At 39.8% G+C, this 26,440-nt stretch overlaps 1 protein-coding gene across 3 annotated transcripts in view; it reads right to left on the reverse strand.

The window, feature by feature from the left end:
- arhgef39 (Rho guanine nucleotide exchange factor (GEF) 39) overlaps positions 1–26,440 on the reverse strand; it is a 72,768-nt gene that overhangs the window by 23,610 nt on the left and 22,718 nt on the right. For 2 of the 3 annotated variants that reach the window (XM_085251538.1, XM_085251537.1), the window contains 2 exons: positions 19,894–19,964; positions 2,379–2,507 (listed from right to left, as the gene is read on the reverse strand). In XM_085251538.1, the coding sequence (XP_085107664.1) occupies positions 2,379–2,507; positions 19,894–19,964 (200 nt within the window). The remainder of the gene's footprint in view (positions 1–2,378; positions 2,508–19,893; positions 19,965–26,440) is intronic. The other variant, XM_085251540.1, reaches the window with a different exon arrangement.

Consider the following 26,440-nt stretch of genomic DNA (forward strand, 5'->3'; position numbering starts at 1 on the left):
CCGGTTTCATATGCAAAACAAATTATTGCGCTAGCTTACACGGTTCAGGTTCTACAGGGATTTAAAAATAGTTACACAACACGGAGCGTGCTGCTCTGACCGGCTTTAAAGGGTTAACAATGACTTTAAAAAAAATAATATAAAATAGTGTGCAACACCACTGAAGTTTTTTTTTTTTTTTTTTTAACTCTTTTCAACCAACCGCAGTCACTCTCCTCTCCAAATAACTCCTGCTTAGCTTTCCGAGCTTCCCTCGGGTCCTCTTAATCAGCGGTCTCCAACCTTTTTTGCGCCACGGACGGTTTATGCCCGACAATATTTTCACGGACCGGCCTTTAAGGTGTCGCGGATAAATGAGGGAGGGGCTAATAATCGGCTCAGTCATTTTTAATGATCGTTGAAAGCCCAGATCGTAATCGTGATTAAAATTCGATTAATTGAGCAGCCCTACGTAATAGCTGTTATATTGAACTCAATATAAAAGAAATGTATGGTTTTTGCACTTTAAAGACAATTCAGTACAGAATAACTTTTCTACTTTCTATTTATTGAAGCTTGTATTAATCATAATGTAATGTGATTAGAAAAAACAGACAGAGAAATGGTAGATGATGCATAAGGAAACTTGTGTGAAACTATCAATAACATAAAGGACACAAGGGGAGAATCCATGTGAAGCACGATATAAAATGTGAGACATCTTTGTTTTAAAATAAAGGAACAGACAGGCAGACATAAAGCTGTGGCCTCCCAGGGAAAGAGGCTGCTGCCTGCTGCACTGATGTCCCATTGATTCAGGCTTTGTGGCGCACAAACACCCCCCCCCATCTCCTACAGAGCTACTTAATATGTTTGAGGGGCTCCAATGCTTCTCATCTGTCAAAGGCAGCTTTTCTTTTACCCACATTAGAGGTGGCATTGGTGGGGAGGAAGGAGAATGAGTCGGTGTGGGGTTGCGGGGTGAGGTGGTACTCCTGCAGCTCTGAAGTCTGCCTGGTGGGACCAGAGCTTTATTGGCTGGAAAGGAAGCTGACAGCAGAGTTTTGAGGGCCTGAGAACTTGGATGAGAGAAAGCTTTTGAAACTAATGCCCACATCGGCATTAGAAAGAAGAGCTGCTATTCAGCCGCCACTTCCAGCCCGTACAACACAAACAGCCACACATACTCACGGAAAACACGCCTTCATATCCAAGCACACAAACACAGACTCAGGACATCATGCATACATGTATTTCCTCAAATCCAGCACACACTCCCAGACAACACATTTTGGCTTCCTTTTTAACTTCGAGTCCACGAGATGACTGGTCGTGGGGGACAGTGGCAGCAGCGACATCCAGGACAAATACCAGCAGGGCGTGGAGTGGCTGGAAGCACAGGGCTGTGGGGAAATAACAGAACAGAACCTGATGGTTCACTAATTATTATTGATATGATGTGTAGCATACACTATACTGATTATTTGCTTTAATCCAAAGAGTTTAATATGCCGGCCCACAGCTTCAAATCTTCTGTGAAGGTTGACCATTATTCCAGGAGCACTTGTGAGGTCAGAAACTGATGAAGGAGGCTGTGGGGAAGGACTCCGGCTGGTCAAGATCTTCCACACCAAGCTCAGGAAGGGGCCATCCTTAAAATTGTTCCCACAACGTTGGGAGCATGAAATGGTCCAAAATGTCTTTGCTCCAGCATTATGAGTTCCTGTCACTGGAACTAAGGGGCCTCAGACTAAAATCCCACCTCCACCATCCTGGGCACAGTGCAGGCAGCACCATTCCCCTGACAACTGCTAAACCAAGACTCATCCATCGGATCGCCGGGCAAAGAAACACCGTCACAGAGACCACATCTCCACTTCCACTTCCAGTGGCAGCGTGCCACCACACACGACACTTTGCATTGTGGTTAGTGAAACTTGGATGCAGCTGCTCAGCCATGGAAACCAAGAGGTCACATGGAGTTTGGAGGTCTGTAGTGACTGACTTTATTGAAACTTAGTGACCTCTACTCAATGTGCCGCAGCCTTCTCTGACGCTGTGATCTTACACGGGCTCCCACTTTGTGGCCGAGTTGCCGTCTTTCCCAGTTTTCCACAAACAGCTGTAGAATATTTAGTAATGAGGAAATCTCACGATTGGACTTGTTGCACACTTCTAAATAAGGCTCTGCTATTTATGAATTTTGAACAGTACGGATGAGTTTCTTCTTAATGACCTCACTTCCCCTTTAGTTTATGTGTGCTGGTCTGGTTTTCCTCTCTCCCCCAGTGTGTCCCAGAAGGCATAGATGCATGCATGCAATAGATGCAGCAACAGAGAAGATGTATAGAGGTAGTTCTTGAAGGAGATCAAAGGAATATTTAATGAGAGGATCTAACCTGGAGCCAACACCTTCATCTTTCTCCCTTTCAGCAGTTTCTGCACACGGCAAAGCTCCAAGTGGTTCTCATGGTGCCAGGTATTGTCGTCAATACGCTGGGACACCTCACACACGACAGTCACTGCTCCTAAAACACAAACAGTTTTTTCAGTGTAACTGCTTTATATGATATGTCTGGCTAAAAGAAGTAAAAACAAAGTCACAGCGTATTATTTTGTAGCGCATGTCTCATGGTCTGAAATATAAATCTAAAGACTGACAAAGAACAGCAAAAACATTCATTGGTATATTTGCAAATATTACAATGATGGTTGTAAAGCACAGTGACGAATAAAAGCTATTAGTGTGAAAATGACTGCAGCACAATGTTTTTTATTACAGTGTTTTAAAAAGATGGAAGTCTTAGTGGCAGGTGCACCAGAGTGACCATTTTGGCTCATAAAGCACAATAATAATTATAATAATAATATGATGATGAAGTATGGTGATTTGTGGGGTTCCTCACAGAAAATAATAAGTAAAAGGGAACTCCTACTGAACATCTCATTTCGTGTGAGCCTGTTCGAATATGAATTTTGTCAGAAATGTGCACATCCAAGATTTTGACTATTAACAGCTATGTTCAGTACTGTAACACTTTAAAACATACTGCTGGCTGTTAATAAATACACATATATAATACACCTATAGAAATGTAAGTATTTCCCAGTCATAACACCTGACCTGCATACTCCAAAAAAAAGAAATCAACTGAAAAAAACAGACATGTTCAAATTTAACACTATGAGTTCATAAAGCAATGCTTACTTTCATTTTGACAGTCCAGACTTGAGAATTTGCACGAGTAGATTTTGTTAGAATTGCCACAGTTGTTGGGAAAATATGAACAGGTAGAGATGGAGGCTCATTGCTGCTGAAGTTCAGGCTGTGGCTGCTGGGCCGGGTTCAGCACTCAGCTTTAACATTCTTGGCTAGCTTAGTGTTAGCAGGCTGTCTGTGCAGATACTTGCAACGAGCCAAAGGTTTGCTTGCAGTATAATGCAGTTGTTTCTATCCTGATGCAGCTTCCAGTGTAACATTGCGCTCTTATCCATTTGTGCAATGAAAATAAAAGCATGTCCACGTCCAGGTTCTAGATTGCACGACTATTTTACTGCTCTGGCACACAAACTGAAATCAGCTGATTGTAGTTCAAGTGGAATCAATAAGATGAATCAATGGGCAAACAGGCTAACAATTCCAAAGAATTGAACCACCCAGTATAACTCCACTCTTGGCGGTCAGCTCTCCAAGTCAAGTTACTTTTTTTTTGTTGTACCGAGTTAAATGGTAAATGGTCTGTATTTGTAAAGCGCTTTACTCAGTCCCTAAATACCCCAAAGCACTTTACACTACATTCAGTCATCCACCCATTCACACACACATCCACACACTGGTGATGGCAGCTACATTGTAGCCACAGCCGCCCTGGGGCGCACTGACAGAGGCGAGGCTGCCGGACACTGGCGCCACCGGGCCCTCTGACCACCACCAGTAGGCAACGGGCGAAGTGTCTCGCCCAAGGACACAACGACCAACACTGTTGGAGCCGGGGCTCGAACCGGCAACCTTCCGATTACAAGGCAAACTGCCAACCCTTGTATAGTGTTAAGACACACTATACAAAAGTTCGCTATGATCGCATGACCTTATTACAACTGAGAGAGCGCAGTGCTTCCTGGAATCCTACCCTGAGCTATCAGGCTGTACTGACTCGACGCTAGGCCGGCCCCTGACTGGGAGCCCTCCTAGGAACAGGCCAAAGCAGAGGCGAGGCAGTCGGGGAGCAGCTGACCAGAAGCTCAGCCCTTTGGTTAGCAACGAAAGGCTAACCCTCCCGGTCATACTGTTCAGTCCCTGGAAAATAAAATGGACGACTCCAGGCCTGGATTTCTACACAGAAGGAGATTCAGGATTGTTCCATATTGTGTTTCTGCGAAACCTGGCTGGGGGAAAGGACACCCGACGAGGCACTAACAACAGGCGGCTACACAGTCTTCAGGAAGGACCGGTGTGCTGCGGATAGCGGTAAGACTCCTGGTGCAGGAACAGCTGCCCTCCTCAGACAATCATGGTGTACTCACTGTAAGATCATTTGACCCTGAAGCTAACGCCATTGTACCTGCCCAGAGAATTGCAATGCATCACTGTGAGTGTTGTGTACATACCCCCATGCACTGAAGAGGAGGCTGCATTAAAGGAGCAACATGACATGATTAATAATAATAATAATGGATTGCATTTATATAGCGCTTTACAATGCCACTATTCATTCACTCTCACATTCACACACCGGTGGAGCAGCTACAGTTGTAGCCACAGCTGCCCTGGGGCAGACTGACAGAAGCCAGGCTGCCATATCGCACTATCGGCCCCTCTGGCCAACACCAGGATTAATGAATATGAAAACACATATCCTGATGCCGCTGTTATCATTCTGGGAGATTTTAACCACTGCAATCATGGGAAAAACATGCTCAAACCACATTAGTTTGTGACCTTCCGCACCAGGAGAAATGAACACTGGACCACTGCTCCAGCAACCAGGGCTGGGCCATATCATACCGTTCACAGTGATACCGGTGTAATGTTGGGCAACGATAAGAAAATGAAATATAACGATAGAATATGGGTAAAACGCGCATGCGCAGTGCCTTTGTTTACATACGCACATGGCTGTGACGGAGAATGAGAAGAGCGAAAGCGGATCGTTGAATGAAACAGATGAATCTGAACTGGTTTGTAAAAATGCTGCAGCTTCACTGGTGTGGAACTGGTTTAGCTTTCGTCTGTCAGATACACAACAAAGCACTATTTTTGGTAGCGCATGCTAGCGGGCCGTCGTTATTACCGTATTGTTTGGAAAATACGGCGCACTTAAAATCAATCCTTTGATTTTTCTGAAAGTCGACAGAGCCCCTTATAATCCCGTGTGCCTTATGTATGAATTCTGGTTGTGTTTACTGACCTCGAAACGATTTTATGTGCACGGCGCTCGAAAATGTTTCAGTACGACTTTGCTAAGCTACGAAGCCGCACTTGATGGATTGTCGGAGCATTACGGCTATCGTAGGCGGAGCCTAGCGGAGTGATACGTACTGTGCTTCAACATGTTACCGTATTGTGTGTGTGTATGACCTCTTTTTAAGTTTTGTGGATGTTATACATGGTTATGCTGAGGATATGTCGGCCAGTTTCCACTGGAAATGCCTTTTGGTTAAACTGTCAGTGAGGAATTTGCATTTGCACTGTTAAATGTTTATATAACTTTAATGCAGATAAAAAAAACAAAACAGCTGCTTGTTTAAGTCAAAATACATTGATGAGGTGTTTTTTTTGTTTGCACTAATAAAGTTGTGGAGTTGTAAAGTATTTTGTCTCACATCAATTATATCGTCAGTTATATCGTTATTGCAAATTTTCAAATGTATATGGTGATGAATACTTTTGGTCGCCCTGCTCTACCAGCAACATCAGAAATACCTTTTCAGCTGAACCAAAGACACTGAAAAGTCTGATCACCAAGTGATCTGCCTCAGTTTATGACAAAAGGCTCCAGACAAAGCCCATACTATAGAACCAAGTCCGCCAGAGCTTATATTAGTTTTTTACATGTTGTAGTGCCATTTGTGGGAGCATTTCAAGTTGCTATGCAACTGTTATAGCCCATATTTTAATAATATGTATGCATTAAGTCCATAGTAACTACATTAATTGCAAAAAAGTGCAATAAACTACAAAAAAAATTGAAAATCGCTTTTGTTTTGTTTTTACATATATTTCTACTTGGAGAAATTTAAGAGGTTTATCCCTCAAAACTTTAAATACAAAAAAGTTGCAAAAAATAGTTTACAACAACAGGAAATTTATTTTGAGTGTCTTCATAATAGAGCTGGGCGATATAAGATTTTTTTCATATCACGATATGTTTTTTTCATTTCAGGCGATAACGATATCTATCACGATATAAGCCAAATAACTATATTTGTAAGATTTAAATGTGCCGTTGCTCACAAGTAAAATGTGAAATAATCAGCAGCTTGTTTTTATTTAAATATTTATTTCCCATAATAAGTTCAACAGGGTAGATGTACTTAAGGAACATGAGACTTTTTCAGATAAATAAAGGCAAATATTGCAAACTACACAAAAGGCAGCCGCTAAAGCGTTTAAGTTTCAAAATAGAACAAATGAAACAGACTAAATTGTCAATTCCACAAAATATTAATTCTAAAAATAAATCTTAGTTTGTTTTACAGAAGAACAGACAAAACTGACTAACTTTTGTCAATATCAAATAAACTGAGAACTAAAAGGAAATTCTCAATCTCTCCTTGTTGTATAGCTGAGCTTTTCAAACAGTTTTAACAGTTACTTTAGTCTGACAAAAGCCGAATGACGAATTAGCGCTTCCAGTCAGAGACTGAGGCTACGTCCACACGTACACGGGTATTTTTGAAAACGGAGATTTTCCGTTTTCGTTTTAAAAATAATCCCGTCCACACATAAAGGCAGAAATGAAGGAAAACGCTGCTATGAACATGCCAAAGCAGCAGGTGGCGCTAGATTCCTAACCGTGCAGAAATGTTGGCCAATCAGAAGTCTAGAAGCCTCGGTGGGAAAAAGTAAACAAAGCTGGGGCATAGAAGCAGAACCGAGTCGTATGTGTGGAGGGACAGTAACTGTGTGTATATGTAAGCATTTAAACACTGCAGAGAGTAGAATTAACAGTATTGTAGAAATTCATTTCACCGAAACAATAACGTGGCGCACAGTGTGACGTCAAAAAATGCACACACCTTTGACGCTGCGTTTTCTCAGTTTTTCTGGTCCACACGTAAATGCAAAAACGAGTTTTCAAAAATCTTCGTTTTCAGTGACCAAAAACGCCGTTTAAGATAAGATAAGATAGAACTTTATTAATCCCTCGGGTGGGTTCCTCTGGGAAATTCGATTTCCAAAAAAAGCACAGCAACGACCGAAGTTACAGTTACAGAATTGTCATATATATATATATATATATATATATATATATATATATATATATATACATACATACATATATATACACACACACACACACATATAAATACAGAAACAAATATAAATAAAATATACAAAGGGGATAAATAGAATAAATAGGAATAAAAAATAAAAATACAAGTGAATTGCACATTTCAAGTATTGAGTCTATTGCACTGTTGACTATTTACAAAAAGTATTGCACAAGGTATTGTACAGTGAGGTGAAGAGGCACTACAGCTTAGTTGTTCCCCCCTCCTTTGTCCTCCTGTTTCCCCTCCCTCTCCCCTCCAGAGAGGAGTTAAACAGTCTGATGGCGTGTGGGACAAAGGAGTTTTTAAGTCTGTTAGTTCTTGTCTTTGGGAGAAGCAACCTGTCACTGAACAGACTCTTCTGGTTGTTAATGGCCGTGTGCAGAGGATGCCCAGCATTGTTCATAATGTCCAGCAGTTTCTTTAATGTCCTTTTCTCTGCCACTGTCACCAGAGTGTCCAGCTTCATGCCGACCACAGAGCTAGCCCTCCTGATCAGTTTCTCCAGCCTGGATGAGTCCTTTGCTGTGCTGCTCCCCCAGCACACCACAGCATAGAAAAGTACTCCAGCAACCACTGACTGGTAAAACATCCTCAGGAGCTTCCTGCAGATGTTAAAAGACCTCAGCCTCCTGAGGAAGTACAGTCGGCTTTGGGCTTTTTTATACAGGTGCTCTGTGTTGCATGACCAGTCCAGTTTATTGTCCACCCACAGCCCGAGGTACTTGTACTTGTTGACCACCTCCACCTCCTCCCCCTCTATCTGAACCGGCAGTGGACCTTCTCTGGACCTCCCAAAGTCCACAACCAGTTCCTTAGTCTTTGAGGTGTTGAGTTGCAGGTGGTTTGTGTGACTCCATGCGACAAAGTTCCTCACCAGACTTCTGTACTCCTCTTCCTGATCATCCCAGATACACCCCATGATGGCCGTGTCATCTGCAAACTTCTGAATGTGGCATAATTCAGAGTTGTAGCAGAAGTCAGAGGTGTACAGGGTGAAGAGAAGAGGGGACAGCACAGTTCCCTGTGGTGCTCCTGTGCTGCTGACCACAGTGTCAGACGTGATGTCCTTCAGCCTGACGTACTGTGGTCTGTCGGTGAGGTAGTCGGAGATCCAAGCCACCAGGCAGGGGTCCACCTCCATCCTGTTCAGTTTTTCCTGAAGCATACAGGGCCGGATGGTATTAAAGGCACTGGAAAAGTCAAGAAACAGGATCCTGACCGTGCCTTTTCCCCCATCCAGGTGTGAGTGGGCTCTGTGTAGGAGGTACAGGATGGCATCCTCCACTCCGACACCCGCCTTGTATGCAAACTGTAGTGGGTCCTGGGCATGTTGTACCTGTGGTCGGAGGAGGTTGAGGAAGAGCCGCTCTAGAGTCTTCATAAGATGTGACGTCAGTGCCACCGGTCGGAAGTCATTCAGCTCATTGGGCCGGTTCCTTTTGGGGACCGGGACGATGCAGGATGTCTTCCATAGGGCGGGCACTCTCCCCAGTCGCAGACTGAGGTTGAAGACTCGTTGTAGCGGCTCCCCAAGTTCAGCAGCACACGCCTTAAGCATCCTAGGACACACCTTGTCTGGGCCTTACGTGTGGACGAAAGGTGCAAACGCATAGAAAAATCTGCGTTTTCAAAAATACCCGGGTACGTGTGGACGTAGCGCATGCACCAGTTTATTGTATTTCCAGACTTGCTTTCGGCACAATTTACAGTGCAGCTACTCTGTTTTATGTCAGACTTGAAATAGCCGAAATACCTTCACACTACGGAGCTTCTATGGCTCTTCCGTTCGACAATCTCTCCGGCGTTGGAACCATCATCTGTTTTCTCTTCGGTCACGCTCGGTTGATTTTTCTAGTCCTCCATTACCCGGGCGGTACGGTGGCTGGCTGCTTCCCAAACAAATACACATGTGCGGCTTGGCACTTGTGCTGTACGTAACAAGTCACGTGACGTGACGCTGCGGCTGTGATTGGTTCGGCTCTGCGCTACTTAATTTGGATTGGCTGTTCTTTTTTTCCCCTTTTTTTTTTTTTTTTTTTTTTTTTTTTTAAAAGAGGACAAGAGCGGCGAGATCTATCGCGATAGTTTCATTTTTCTATCGAGAAAAAGTTATATTGCGATACATATCGTTATCGTTCTATCGCCCAGCTCTACTTCATAGTTTTATTTTGGAGATACAGCAATTTTTATATACTGCAGGAAAAACAAAAAAACAATCCTATGATGCAAATTTGCAAAGAAAACAGCAGGTGCATCAAAATAAACTACTCTCCTCTCCAAATAACTTCTGCTTAGCTTTCCGAGCTTCCCTCGGGTCCTCTTAATCAGCGGTCTCCAACCTTTTTTGCGCCACGGACCGGTTTATGCCCGACAATATTTTCACGGACTGGCCTTTAAGGAGTCGCGGATAAATATGAGGGAGGGGCTAATAATCGGCTCATTCATTTTTAATGATCGTTGAAAGCTTAGATCGTAATCGTGATTAAAATTCGATTAATTGAGCAGCCCTACCTGAAGGTGCAAAAGTCTAGTCTGGGATTTAAATCTTTCACAAACTACAGGAGAACATCAACTACCACAGACACCTGAGATGTCCCCCTCCCAGACAGCCTAACACCTTCTACGCCAGGTTTGACAGGCTGGACACAGGCACACCCTCAGACAGAAGCAGCTGTGTGAGGCAGTGGATCTGTCACACAGCTGGGTTAAAAAGAGCACAGCCTGGTTCTACGTGCACCTTTTTAACTTTGAACCTGCCCCTTCAAACATCTCTGCTGTGCGTGTCAGCCTCTTGTCTCTTATTTAAACCTGTTGTGTTACTATTTACATATGTGCAGGTAACATCGTTGGTGCGCCTACAGTTGTATTGTATGTGTACAATAACATTAAACAGCTGTTCTGTTTTCATAAGCATCACCATTTCTTTTTTCCATTAAAACACAGAAATACACATTAAATATGATACACTGAAAGAAAAAACCTCGACCTCACTGGACCTCATGTCTAAACCTTAGTTATGTCCATGACTAGGATGAGCGTATCATCACAAACTGACTTGCATGTTAAAAAGAAACAAAAAAAACTTGCTTTACTTTCTTGTGCAAAGCTTTAAAACATTTGCCCCAGAACAAATAAGCAAATCATCAAAACAGACAGAAGCATCCAATTACTGTGTGCCAGCTGTAATAATTTCTGCAAACATTTAGAACCACATCATTAGCATGTCCAAAATAACAACAAACAGATGGATTTTTATTTCAAGCTCAACTTTGCTGCTTTCATTATGAACGCTGAACCTCAGCAGATGAACCTGATCCTCAGGGCAACTTGTCTACACTGAAATAATCACAGCCTAATTGGCTCACTTAACTTCACAACAATTAAAGTATAAACCAAACAAGGCATCCGTGTAGATGTTTTCTCTTTGTTGTGCATGTTTGGAATCTTTTTCATTTCCTGCTTTACAATAACAACACCTACTAATTAGCATGTTTTTGTGCTGAGTTCTGGACGATGCATTAATAATACATGAATTAGACACTCTAAAGACATCCACACTCCTCACAGCTCTTTATTCTACTTATTTTCTCTTTAGATAGTGTTTGACCACAACAGGAGGATTGGAGAGCTGCTGCTAGTCCGGTCAGACTTGGTTACTATACGAGTCAGACACTGGAGCACCACAGGAAAAAGTAACAAAGAACAGGAAAAGCAAATGGACACAAGAAATGAACAACAAAGTCTTGTGTGATATTTGTTAGTCTGCTTAATTTCATACGAGGTTCTTTTTTTAAACAATTCCCTTTACAATCCAGGCAGGCTGACGCGCGCACACACACACACGCTCACACACACACACACACACACACACACACACGCTCACACACACACTCACACACACACACACACACACGCTCACACACACACACACACACACACACACACACGCACACACACGCTCACACACACACACACATACGCTCACACACACGCACACACACACGCTCACACACACGCACTCACACACACACACACACACGCTCACACACACGCACACACACACACACACACACGCACACACACACACACACACACGCACTCACACACACACACACATACGCTCACACACACGCACACACACACGCTCACACACACGCACACACACACACACACACGCTCACACACACGCTCACACACACGCACTTGAGATTTTAATTTTAAGCAACTTTTGTCCAGACAGTATTTTTACCTTCCCATTGGGGACTTGGAATGTTTAATGTCCCCTTTGGGGTCTTCAGCGATACACAGATAAAAAAAACTATTTTATGCCACTTTTGGGGACCTTACTTCCATTTGGGGTCTTCGGCGACACACACATACACAAACTATTTTATGCCACTTTTGGGGACCTTACTTCCATTCGGGGTCTTCAGCAATACACACATACACAAGTTATTTTATGTCAGTTTTGGGGACCATACTTCCCTTAAAGGCAATTCCTTCAAAGTACAATGTAATGTTAACTACCCAATCTAACAATAATCTAAACAATAATTAAGGTCTCTATTTATCTTGAAGAAATCAAAACTATGTCCAATGTCTCGGCCACAGAACAATTTAAATTTTTGACTGCATTTATTACTACTGTGTTGTTTTGGGAGTTTATATGCACATCATTAATGCAGAGAAACTTGGATAAAAAAAAATCATCTGTACTATTGAGTGTTTGTTACCAGCAAATTGTAAGGCAAGAACTTTGCTTCCAAATATGTTCACTGGGAAGAAGTCCCTGGTCCCCTGTCTTCATCTTGATCCGTTTTCTTGTTCTATTGTGTTTTTGTTGGCTCCATACCTGACAGAAGAGACTCAATCTCATTGCTTGAGGAATCTGGATTTTGCAGATCAATTTTTTTTTACATTTCAGGCATTTCTCATGATGCTGCTTCAGCTTGGTTAGTCTTGAGTAGATAAACATCAGTTAAATAGGCAAACATTAGACAGTTAAACTAGTTTTTATATTCTATTTAAACTAAAAGAAATTTCTAATTTCACCTATGAATTGTTAACACAGATAATTTGAACACAATTACCAAGAGTTCATTTGATTTTCAGAAACTATCCAAACCTATCATAAAAGATTTAATTTAATTATTAATAAACACACTACTTTAACCTACATTAGAAGCAATCAAAATATCCTTTACATCAGGGCACCAATAAGTACAGTATTAAAGATCTGTGAGTGATAAGACAAGCTGTACGATTTTAGAATGGATATCTTAATTTTAGTTTTCACTGATGTTACGAGTAGATTTAACATGAATAACAAATAGACAAGCGACAATTAAAAACTGCCAAAGAAGATGACTCTTATGACTTCCGGGGACATTTCTAACAAAAATGCACTGCGTTAACCTGAATGAGGACAATCAAAAGGATATACATAAATGAAATTGAATTGATATAGTACCAGAGTACAGTGATCATTAACTGATCGTCATTAACGATCAGTGACCATTAACGGTTTTGTCACTGATCTCAAGGGTAGATTAATACTAAATACAGAAATATACCTCCATTTAAAAATTGCAAAAACATATGCAACAATAGTTATTGGTATACCTGACTCTTATGACTTTTGGGGACGTTTCTAACACAAAAACACTCCGCTTTAACGTAAATGGGGACATTCAATGGGAAACTTTCCTTAGGAAACTGGTTAATACAATAAACTCTGATTATTAAACATCTGCATATGTTAAGGTATGTGTAACTACTTTTCGGATGGATTTCTTTATCTTAGTCCTCATTCTGATTGGTATTTGTTCCGTATTTTTAAATCTTAGACATAGTGAAGGTTTTTTTTTTTTAACATAACCCTTGCTTGAGTGTGGGGATCATTGATAAATTGTTTACAGACTTCATGGATAGATTTATACTGAAAAAGGGACATGATACTATTTTTAGAAAAAAAATCCCGCAACATATCCAACTATAGTCATTAGTATGCCATATGCTTATGACTTTTGGGGACGTTTCTAACACAAATACACTCCGCTTTAACCTAAATGGGGACATTCAATGAGAAACTTTCCTTAGGGAACTGGTAAATACAACGAACTCATTACACATACCTCAACATATGCATATGTTTCATAATGAAACATATGCATATGTTGAGGTATGTGTAATGATTTGGGGGATGGATTACTTTATCTTAATCCTCCTTCTGATTGGTATTTGTTCCATATTTTCATATCTTTGACATAATGAAGGATTTTACAACATAACTCTTGAGTGTGGTGATCACTGATAAATTGTTCTCGAACTTCATGTATGGAGTTATACTGAAAAAGGGACATGACACTATTTTTAAAAAACAATACAAAAACATATCCGACTATAGTCATAGGTATGCCATATACTTATGACTTTTGGGGATGTTTCTAACACAAATACACTCCTCTTTAACCTAAATGGGGACATTCAATGGGAAACTTTCCTTAGGGAACTGGTTAATACAATGAACTCGGATTATTAAACATCTGCATATATTAAGATATGTGTAATGATTTGGGGGATGGATTGCTTTATCTTAGTCCTTATTCTGATTGGTAACTGTTCCATATTTTCATATCTTTGACATAATGAAGGATTTTACAACATAACTCTTGAGTGTGGTGATCACTGATAAATTGTTCTTGAACTTCATCTATTGAGTTATACTGAAAAAGGGACATGACACTATTTGTAAAAAACAATACAAAAACATATCTGACTATAGTCATAGGTATGCCGTACAGTATACTTATGACTTTTGGGGATGTTTCTAACACAAATACACTCCTCTTTAACCTAAATGGGGACATTCAGTGGGAAACTTTCCTTAGGGAACTGGTAAATACAATGAACTCTGATCATTAAACACATGCATATGTTAAGGTATGTGTAACTACTTTTCGGATTGATTTCTTTATCTTAGTCCTCATTCTGATTGGTATTTGTTCTGTATTTTTAAATCTTAGACATAATGAAGGGGTTGTTCTTTTTTTTAACATAACCCTTGCTTGAGTGTGGGGATCATTGATAAATTGTTTACAGACTTCATGGATAGATTTATACTGAAAAAGGGACATGATACTATTTTTAGAAAAAAAATCCCGCAACATATCCAACTATAGTCTATGCCATATGCTTATGACTTTTGGGGACGTTTCTAACACAAATACACTCTGCTTTAACCTAAATGGGGACATTCAATGGGAAACTTTCGTTAGGGAACTGGTTAATACAATGAACTCTGATTATTAAACATCTGCATATATTAAGATATGTGTAATGATTTGGGGGATGGATTGCTTTATCTTAGTCCTCATTCTGATTGGTATTTGTTCCATATTTTCAAATCTTAGACATAATGAAGGATTTTACAAATATAACCCTTACTTGAGTGAGGAGATCACTGATAAATTGTTTGTTGACTTTATAGGTAGATTTATACAGAAAAAAGGAACATGATAACATCTTTTAAAAAAATCCCAAAGCATATCCAACTATAGTCATTAGAATGCCATAAACTTCTGACTTTTGGGGACGTTTCTAACACAAATACACTCCGCTTTAACCTAAATGGGGACATTCAATGAGAAACTTTCCTTAGGGAACTGGTAAATACAACGAACTCATTACACATACCTCAACATATGCATATGTTTCATAATGAAACATATGCATATGTTGAGGTATGTGTAATGATTTGGGGGATGGATTACTTTATCTTAATCCTCCTTCTGATTGGTATTTGTTCCATATTTTCATATCTTTGACATAATGAAGGATTTTACAACATAACTCTTGAGTGTGGTGATCACTGATAAATTGTTCTCGAACTTCATGTATGGAGTTATACTGAAAAAGGGACATGACACTATTTTTAAAAAACAATACAAAAACATATCCGACTATAGTCATAGGTATGCCATATACTTATGACTTTTGGGGATGTTTCTAACACAAATACACTCCTCTTTAACCTAAATGGGGACATTCAATGGGAAACTTTCCTTAGGGAACTGGTAAATACAATGAACTCTGATCATTAAACACACGCATATATTAAGGTATTTGTTCTGTATTTTTAAATCTTAGACATAATGAAGGGGTTGTTTTTTTTTTAACATAACCCTTACTTGAGTGTGGGGATCATTGATAAATTGTTCTCGAACTTCATGCATGGAGTTATACTGAAAAAGGGACATGACACTATTTTTAAAAATACAATAACTGGAAAATAACTGGAACTGGTAAATACAATGAACTCTGATTATTAAACATATGCATATGTTGAGGTATGTGTAATGATTTGGGGATGGATTGCTTTATCTTAATCCTCATTCTGATTGGTATTTGTTCCATATTTTCAAATCTTAGACATAATGAAGGATTTTACAACATAGCCCTTACTTGAGTGTGGGAATCATTGATAAATTGTTCTCTGACTTCATGGATAGTTTTATACAGAAAATAGGGACATGATATCAAAAAAAAAAATACAAAACTATATCCAACTATAGTCACTAGTATGCCATATTCTTATGACTTTTGGGGACGTTTCTAACACAAATACACTCCACTTTAACCTAAATGGGGACATTCAAAATCCTGCAGTTTATTTATGTTTCTTTGTTTCAGAATAATAAATAAATAAATTAAACAAATAGCATAATATTCCTCTTTATAAAGCTTATTTATTTTTTCCGTTTCATTAGCCTCTCTTAATTAACAAGATAATCCTCATTGTTAGCTTGCACATGAAAAACTTAAGGATGCTAATAAACATCCTTTATTATTTTAGAATCATAAAAGCATAAAAAAAATTAAATCCCCTAAAATATTGAATGTTTGGTTCATTCAAACATCCCTTGATGTTTAATCCAAGACGGCTCTGAATGTGTAACTTATATGTGGCTAGCTTTTTCGGGCTAATTAGCTCGAATCTTTTTTTTCCCAAATCATCAAGGGCACATCTAGCAAGCCAGTATTAGCAGTTATTACTAAATAACTTTCTTACATTCAAACAGAAAATGCTGAAACTTGTCAGCAGAACCCTTAAGATATAGGTATAAAAAACTAAAAAAGTTTTAATCACTTTTCATACCTTTAAAGCTGCTCTACATGCTGCTGCTTGCACACACCTCTATGGCTGCGATCAAGGCCTATGGTGACATAGAGGTCTTACCTCACCTCCCCTATCTTTAGGCTGTCCCTGCTCTGTGCCTCTTCACTCTCACACACACACGAACTCCAGACCTGCATTCATCTCTTTCCTCTGAGCCCCCCCACCCGACAGACATACAAAACTCTAAACATCGCCCTTTGACTTACTGCCCCACCCCCACTTGCACACAAACTCTTTCCCGAAAGCACTCTGATTGTATGACACTAGTGTTCATTGTATTATGTTGTACATAGGACTTTTGTTTTGTTTTTATCTTTAAGGTTTTCACTGTACACTGTAGACCGTGGGAGCATTACAATTTAAAATTCCTGTGTATCATCTGTACATGTGGGTTTTCACAATAAAGCTGACTTTGAACTTGACTTGAGTCAAGCTCTGCACATATCTCTAAGACCCAGTCAACCATGCTACAGAAGCTAATCTTTCCCACTTGTATCCAGGATATAATTTTTTTTTCTGTCATGATTCATATGTAATGACCATTGTCTTACACAGTTTTTGATCAGCTCTTAAAGAAACTTTGGTGAGAATTAAGTTTTATGCCATATGCTTGTGACTTTTTATGCTTTTTAGGTATTAACATTGAAATTTAAATTTAGCTCAGCTGTTTCACCAAATTTTGGATCCCTGCACCATCCAACAGAAATTCAAGAAACATCTTAAATATTTTGCACTAAAAGTATCAAGAATTTAGAGTAATTTATGTCAAGCTGCAGTTCAGAAAGCAAATATGAACCTAAAGTGCTCCATTATTTCATGCATCTGCTTCACATCATGCCAAATAATTCTTTAAAAAATATTAAAACTATTTATATCATAATTACGTGAAATATGACTCTTTTGTATTTTCTAGTGTCTTCTTTACCCTTTAAAAATATAATCTACTAAATAGTCTATTGATTTCTATTATTTAGTCAAGAGAACAAATGTTTGTTTATATAAAACCATTCATACAGAAGAATGTTGAATAAGATTTTCAAAAAAGATCAATATATTAAAAGAAATCTTACACTATAATAATATAAGGGTTAGGGAGAGGTAATACACACACAAAAAAATCCAAGATATGTCACTTTTGGGGACAGTGGAAATTCTTGCAATTTCACACACTTCCACTAGGGGCAACATAGAGTTATACACAGATTGCAAAAATTTTTGGGGGCAATGTCATACACATACACAAAAAATCTAAAAAATGTCACTTTTGGGGACAGGTGAGATTTTTGGATTAAAATATGTTTTAGAGCATGCTGAACGTTGTTAGAGGTAAATCTAATTGGGGACGGTGGTTTTGGTCCCCAAAGGTAGAGGTGTCCCCAATTGACTGGTGTGTGAGCTGACAGAAGTCCCCAATTTTGACACAAGCAAACTCACACACACACACACACACACACACACACACACACTGAAAAGCAGCAGAGTTTAAAAACAGATCTAATGAGAAGAGGAAAAGTCATGGTGAGGTAAAGTTAGATATGTTCCCTCATCTTAGAGTCGGAGGCTGTTTTAATTTGTAAGCAAAGGCAGCACACCAGCAATGGGATTTTAATTGATACACATAAATAATTCTTTGTGTATATTCGCACTTGAGTCAGATTTGCTGTTTATTTGACGATTGAAAATAGTCATTATCGAGATTCGTGTTGATGTTGAAGATTTTATTTATTAATAAAGCTCGCCCCTTAATATCCTCTGATCCGTTCCCAATTAATTAAGTCAAAATCCACATCAAACTAGAACTTACACAAATACCAAGCTTTGCCTTTTATTTCTCTTCTAGTCGAGCGCTACGACAAAAAAACAAATGAAAGCTAAACACTGCTCTTATTTTTGCTCAGATAAAATAATGAGGGCTGTCTGTGAATACGAGCCAGTCTGCTATGATGAAGGTTTTTAACAGGTTGTTTTGTTTCGGGTTTTTCTCCTCAGTCTGTTTTCCTGCTGATGGGAAACTAGCTCTACATTCTAGAAAGTGCTTCGTCACATGTAAATCGCAGTGAGAGTGAGCTTTTGTGTTTGACAAACTAACGATGTTCACACTGTGAAACAGAAAGACATTTTTCAGTAATATTAACCTTCTTCTACAGCTTGTACACATCGTTCTGTAACAAAAAATCACAGTCGACCTGTAGACAACATTACTACTGGGGCCGGGCCATATCAGAATGGAGACATGAGGACACAACAGCAGCTACTGAACAGAAGCTGGTTGGTAATAACTGGGGCTGGGCCATATCATACCGTTCACAGTGATACCGGTATAATGTTGGACAACGATAAGAAAATGAAATATGGCGATAGAATATGGGTAAAATGCGCATGTGCAGTGCCTTTGTTTTCATACGCACATGGCGGAAAAAGCATGGCGGCGACGCAGAATGAGAAGAGCGAAAGCGGATCGTTGAATGAAACAGATGAACCTGAACTGGTTTGTAAAAATGCTGCAGCTTCACTGGTGTGGAACTGGTTTAGCTTTCGTCCCTCAGATACACAACAAAGCACTATTTTTGGTAGCGCATGCTAGCGGGCCGTCGTTATTACCGTGTTGTTTGGAAAATACGGCGCACTTAAAATCATCCTTTGATTTTTCTGAAAGTCGACAGAGCCCCTTATAATCCCGTGTGCCTTATGTATGAACTCTGGTTGTGTTTACTGACCTGGAAACGATTTTATGTGCACGGCGCTCGAAAATCTGTCAAATGTTTCAGTACGACTTTGCTTAGCTTCGAAGCCGCACCGCTTGATGGATTGTCGGAGCATTACGGCTATCGTAGGCGGAGCCTCGCGGAGTGATACGTACTGTGCTTCAACATAATATTACTGTATTGTGTGTGTATAACCTCTTTAAGTTTTGTGGATATTATACATGGTTATGCTGAGGATGTGTCGGCCAGTTTCCACTGGAAACGCCTTTTGGTTAAACTGTCAGCGAGGAATTTGCATTTGCACTGTTACATTTTATATAACTTTAATGTAAAAAACAGCTGCTTGTTTAAATGAAAATACATTGATGTGTTTTTTTTGCACTAATAAAGTTGAGGAGTTGTAAAGTATTTTGTCTCACATCAATTATATCATCAGTTATATCGTTATCACAAATTTTCAAATGTATATGGTGATAAATATTTTGGTCATATCGCCCTGCTCTAATTACTACAGACGGCAGCAAAGACACTTACTTAAAAGCTGTTCATACTCTGGGTGGTCTACACTGATGTTGGCTGTCAGATCCTGCAGGAAATGTTTATACCTGTGAGAAGACAGAAAAGAAATAAGGTCACAATATTACCTGACAATAGAAACGGTCACGTAGTTTCCCCCATTCTCAGAGTTATAGCCACTGTTGAACAGGATACTCTTGGCTCTGTAATTGTGGACTGGTTACATTCAAACAGCAGCAGTGTCAAAAAAGCCTAACGAGCCAAAGAAATGTGCGAACTGTCCCGACTAACTCAGATGGAAAGATCGAGTTTTACTTTGAAGTATTTTTGCCTGAGATGACGACAGACAGATACAGCAGTACCCTGATGAGATGGAGAGCTGCACTGGTTTGATCGTATCCTTCTCATAGTGAACAAATGAAATACTGACTATAAATCCTGACTTTTACTCCAGGTGCAGATTAGAAATGATGTTTGAATTAAAGCCCCCAGAAACAACTAAATGGCATTTTCTGTATGTGTGAATAAAACCTGGAACAATAAGTCGATGCAGTTGCACAGTTTACACTGCAACTTTAATTTTATTAAAGACACACGTGAACAAAAGAAACCTATAGAGAATTAGAGCGCTTAATAAATAAACGTTACTTATTTTGGTTGCAGTAATAAATGTCGGTGCGTGCAAGCTACAGTCACAGATAACATGTTCAGTATTTTTCTATGTTGTCATAAATATAAGCAATGCAATTTTTTAAATAATGTGATATGATTTTGAGGCTATAAAAGCCACCCCTGGTTTCTCCTCGCACACAGGAGCACATACGAGTCGTGCTGCCGGGTTGATGCCCTTCTACAGCCCAGTCTAGCTCTCCTCTTGTTAATGGCCTCTCTCCTGGAGACTGTCCTGGAGACGTTCTTATTCAATTTATATCCTCTTGAGATCCAGCCTATTCATTATGTCCTCTGTAGTGGACAAAAAAAAGGTAAACTGAAAGAAACTTTTTATCCTCAGTTCTCAGGAGGTTAAAGCACCAAATCATAACAACAGTTGCCTCAAGGCACTTTACATTAAAAGGTAAAAACCCTACAATGTGGAGAAAAGAGAGAAATGATTGAATTATTTTGTGTTTTATACAAAACAGTATTTATGCTTTGTTGCAGGTTGTTAAAGCTGCTCACTTTTTAGGCAGTAAATCATCATCGAGACCGGCGGGCTGTTAGACATGCCTGGTCTCATTGTGTGCGCTACAGAACTAATGTATGTGATCACTAACAGGATGACATGACACTTTCTGAATCACCTAAACATTTTAACAGTTTTATAAAGAATGGTATGATGTGGCACGACGCTAATCCGGAATAATTCCAAGATGCTTATTTGTATATATTTATGGTGATATCTAGCTCACTTTAGAGAACATGTGAGTGCAGGTCAGATTTTTGCCGTCAGCTGTATTTTGTTTACCCCCAGATAATACTGAAAGGTGAATACAGTCAACTTTCCACTGTAGGTGCCTGACCATAGGAGACCCCAATGCAATTCCAGTCCACCACTTAAGAGTGTTGTCTTTGTTTCAAAAAGCTAAACTGACACAGGACCACACCAACAAAAATTATAATTATTCAACAACAAATTGTGTGTGTACCAACTTGGCAATAAAGGTGATTCAGATTCTGACTCATAGGTCAAGGATGCCTCTAAAAACAAACGAGTAATAATAAGCCACATGCTTGGGGGTTTTCCCCCGATTGGCTACAGATTAAATTATTCAGAATCAAAGGAAAATCACCAGCAATATAAAGTAGTATAACTATCTCTTAAACATTTTTAATTTGGGTTTTATGTCTATATATAAAAAAAATGAATTTTTTTAAAGTTATTTAAACTTGACTTAATGTAAAATAGCAAAAGCAAAATTAAAAAAAAAACGTTCAAATTCAGTTTAAATATGTTCAGACAAATTCATAGAGATTCTATCAAGTTTAAGCCTCTGAAGCGCCTTGAGGCGACTTTTGTTGTGATTTGGCGCTATATAAATAAAATTGAATTGAATTGAATTGAATTGCCTAAGACAACAGTTGTGAAGAGAAATCCATGCTCCTTTTTACTAGGACGATGTGACCTTGAAGTGCATTGACAGCTGACATTGATTTCCACTGTGCTCGTCTCTGCCTTTGCAGTCTTCCCTTTTGTTTTTTTTTTAGTCTGGGCTTGTTATAGAGACAAAGTGGTGCCAGTGAATGAGGCAAGTTGTAATGCTAGCACCCTGCAAATCATTGCTTCTGGTCCATTTGGTGGAATGAGTTTAATAAGGGATGTTACAGAGCACCAACGATGCAGTGTAATAGTGCAAGTACTATTTGAAAAACACAGCACTGTGAGAACTATAGCACCATACCTCATTTCTTAGTATTTTGCTTGAAAAACTGGGTTCAGGAATTTACTGAAACATGAAAACAAACATGGAAATCCAGTGTAGAGGGCTTCAACTCTATGGGAAGGCTTTCCACAAGGTACAGGGATGTGTTCATGGGAATATTCGAACATCCTTCTGGAAGAGCATTTGTGAGGTCAGACACTGGTGTTGGACAAGACGGCCTGGCTCACAGTCTGTGCTCTAATTCACCCCAGAGGTCTTCTAAATGGGTTGAGGTTAGGACTCTGTGCAGCCCACACCTTGCTTTGTACACTGTTATGCAGTCATGTTGGATCAGGAAGGGGCCATCCCTCAAACTCTTCTTGGTATGCTGAAGCGTTAAGAGTTCCTTTCAATGGAAATAAGGGGCCAACTAAACACCATAATCCCCCTTCCCCTAAACATTACACTTGGCGCAGTGCAGTTAGAAAAGTACTATTTTCCTTACAACCGCCAAACCCAGACTCGTCTATTAGACAATCCAGAGAACAAATCTCCACTTCTCTAGAGTCCAGTAGCGCCATGCTTTACACCGCTGCATCTAATGCTTTCTATTGTGCTGGGTAATCTCAGGCAGCAGATCTCTACACACCGTTTTTGAGGTAATCTGAACGCCACATTAAGTCTGGAGGTTTGTAGCTATCGACTCTGCAGAAAGTTGGGAACCTCTGTGCACCAAGTACCTCAGCATGACCTCATGTCGACGAAGGTAGGAGGGAAAGAGAACTCAGGCCGAACCCCTTCTACCCCAGTGACCCTGTCACCAAGGATTTGTTTAACTGCCTCAGTGACCTAACCCCCTGAAGACGAATTGTCCCCCTCGTCCGCAGACTCTGCCTCCTCCATAGAACACATGCTAGTGGGATTAAGGAGGTCCTCGAACTACTCCTTCCACCACCCGATAATGTTCTCAGTTGAAGTCAGCAGCGCTCCACCTGCACTATACAAAAAAAGCGCTGCTTTGCCCTCCTGAGTTGCCCGAGTTTTTGCCCAAGTTCCACTTTGCCTGTCGGTACCTATCAGCTGCGACCGAAGTCCCACGGGTTAATCAAGCCTGATAGGACTTCTTCTTCAGCCTGGTGGCTCCCTTCAACTCTGGTGTTCACCATCTGGCTCGGGGGTTACCTCCGAACCACATGGTGTCCATATTATGTCCGTTATTGACATAATGTAACTTAACACTTAATTAACTAAAGTAACTTAGTAGGAGCCTGCACGATGTTTCCATATAATTAGAATTATTTCTGCCTGAGATGCTATACCTTGCTTTTTCTGTATCCTGCTTTTCCACCATGTAACTACGTCAGTAATTTCCATCCACCATTTGCTTTTCCTATCTTACAGTGCGCTCCAACGATAGAGTCATTTACTTTCATAGGGGTTTCACATGACCAGCTGCTAGATTCTGGGTGTGTCTCGTATGCACAAAGGAACATAAATGCACAGTGTTGCTCTAACAATGAATACGACACGCTGATATTCCGTAAGAATTTATCCTGGCATCAGTGTGGATGATATGATATGGCACAACTATAGTTCAGGTACTGGGCTTGTCAGAGTGAGGGCTGTATTGCAAGCCACACAGGTGACAGATTATTTGATGTCAGAAATGCATCTTTAAAAATGTTTAAAATTTTATCAATTGAAAAATATTAAATTATTTTGTATGCATGTCACTTACAATAATTGTTCTTTGTCCTCTGATTACTACAACTTGAAAGAATATTTTTAAAAGACTTAAAATGATATATTTTGGTAGCATGGGGTTAGTGTCATCAGTGGTGACTTAGATGTCAGTAGAATAATATCAAAGTAAGAAAAAAATGGATATACACCACTAATTTGGTTTGTTAGAGTAAAAGAAACTGATTTTGTTAGCCTGGTTAGGTTCACATGTGGCCATTTCTCTTTATTAGTACACTGATGGCTCACACTTGTTGCCATTTAGACTCAATACTTGAAATGTGCAATTCACTTGTATTTTTATTTTTTATTCCTATTTATTCTATTTATCCCCTTTGTATATTTTATTTATATTTGTCTCTGTATTTATATATGTGTGTGTGTGTGTGTGTGTGTGTGTGTGTGTGTGTGTATGTATATATATATAACAATTCTGTAACTGTAACTTCGGTCGTTGCTGTGCTTTTTGGAAGTCGAATTTCCCAGAGGAACCCACCCGAGGGATTAATAAAGTTCTATCTTATCTTATCTTATTTCATTTTGTCTCCACTGCTCAGATCTTTGTGGAAACATAGTTAATAATAATTCAGAGGACAGTTCGAACAGGTTTCATAATATTCACACTTAAAGTTCTTCACTCTTTGAATAAATCACTGTTAGTTACCTTTTAAAGGAACGATGAGACAAAGTCGATTATAGGTCGCTTATAGTTCTAATTTACACAATGCACATGCTCTAGACTTCTATATTTACCAGCGCTTCTTCTCTTTTAAGCTATTAAAGTGTAGTAATCACCAATAAGTCCGTGTTATGTCCACTCATCCAGAAAGGCGCCTGCTGACACCTCGTCTCTTAATTACAAATTCAAACCCTTAATGCATGCATGCAAAATAATTAGAAATTTAATTTGTCTTCTATATTTACTGATGTGCAAATGCCCAAATGACCCGGTATGTCTGCCAAACAGAGCAGAAAGCATATCTTCTTTACCACTTCATGTTTTGTACAGCTCCATTCTTCATTAGAATATCAGAAATATGAAAATGGTCAGGATTATGTTGTTGTCTCATTATATTTTCTTTGGTTTGCTGCTAATGAACAGGACAAGATGGCTAAATGAGAGTGTTCGGTTTACATTATTTGAAATGTACCTAATAATGCTCATTAGTGTTTCCTTTGTGTTATACTGTTTGTTTAATTAGATTTTCATTTCCACTTCCTGCTAACAGTGACCATTGCTAATAATGGCTGTAATGTATTTGTTATTACAAGAAAAGACAAGAAGACAGGACTTTTTGTCTATTTGGGGAGGAGCGTCGAAAGTGATTTAATTTGTTGCCTGTTTTTTTTTTAATTTGAAGTGGATTGTGTTTCTATTCTTTTGCTCTTCCTCTAACAACAGATCCTTCAGTGATTCATCACAGATCCATTTCCTTCTTTATTCAGATTCTATAAATTCATTTTGCAGCAAGATGAAACCACTTAACCAGGTTAATCTTTGACCAAACTTTCATCTGCACTTAATGGCCTTCTCTCCAGCAGATGGAGTTTATTATTCGACAAACTGGAAATACCTAAGGTGGTATCACATAGGTTAAAACTTAAGTCTAGTCATATAAGGTGACTTTTGATTAGTCAGCTGTCTGGCTGCAAGGCTCCACTAGAGCCCCAGGAGAACTTCATTGACACACAACTGACACCATTAAATGTGTGGATGAGGATTTTGCTTTAAAACATAAAGACAAGCCTGACAGGAGCCACTCACTGAGCTTGGGAGTCACCGCACCGAGTGCTCCGATTACCACGGGGACCACTGTTACCTTCACCCTCCTCATCTTCTCCAGCTCTTCTCTGAGCTCTTGGTATTTCTCCAGCTTCTCGTGTTCCTTCTTCCTGATGTTGCTGTCATTGGGAACCGCTACATCGATCACTACGGCCGTCTTCTTCTGCTTCTCTACCACCACTATGTCCGGTTGGTTAGCCACCACCATTTTGTCCGTCTGTATCTGGAAGTCCCACAGGATCTTAGCTCGGTCATTCTCCACCACCCTTGGGGGCATCTCCCATTTTGACCTCAGGACTTCCAGGCCATGCACAGCACAGATGTTCCTGTACACTATGCCGGCCACTTGGTTATGTTGTTCCATGTATGCCCTGCCTGCTAGCGTCTTGCACCCTGCTGTTGTAAACAAGATGCAAGATGGTGCCTGTGTGTTTGGCACGCCGTCAACCGCTCTTTTTTATCTGTCTGATTTTATTGTTTTTAGGTAACGTTGTGCAACATGTCAGTTCAATACTGTCGTATGATCGCCAGACCTTATTGAAAATCGGCTCATCCACCAAAGTTTCAGTTTGGTTTGGTAAAGCCAGGGTTTTCTGCCTCCCTACCTGGAAGCAGTACCATTGTGCTGGCATCCCCTACCACTGCCACCAGATATGAAGAAGCGACGCAGGAGACGGGGTAC

Source organism: Mchenga conophoros, linkage group LG17, assembly GCF_057382185.1.
Source record: "Mchenga conophoros isolate Kocher_MC1m ecotype Shallow Benthic linkage group LG17, M_conophoros_male_GT1.1, whole genome shotgun sequence".
NCBI classification, from domain to species: Eukaryota; Metazoa; Chordata; class Actinopteri; order Cichliformes; family Cichlidae; genus Mchenga; species Mchenga conophoros.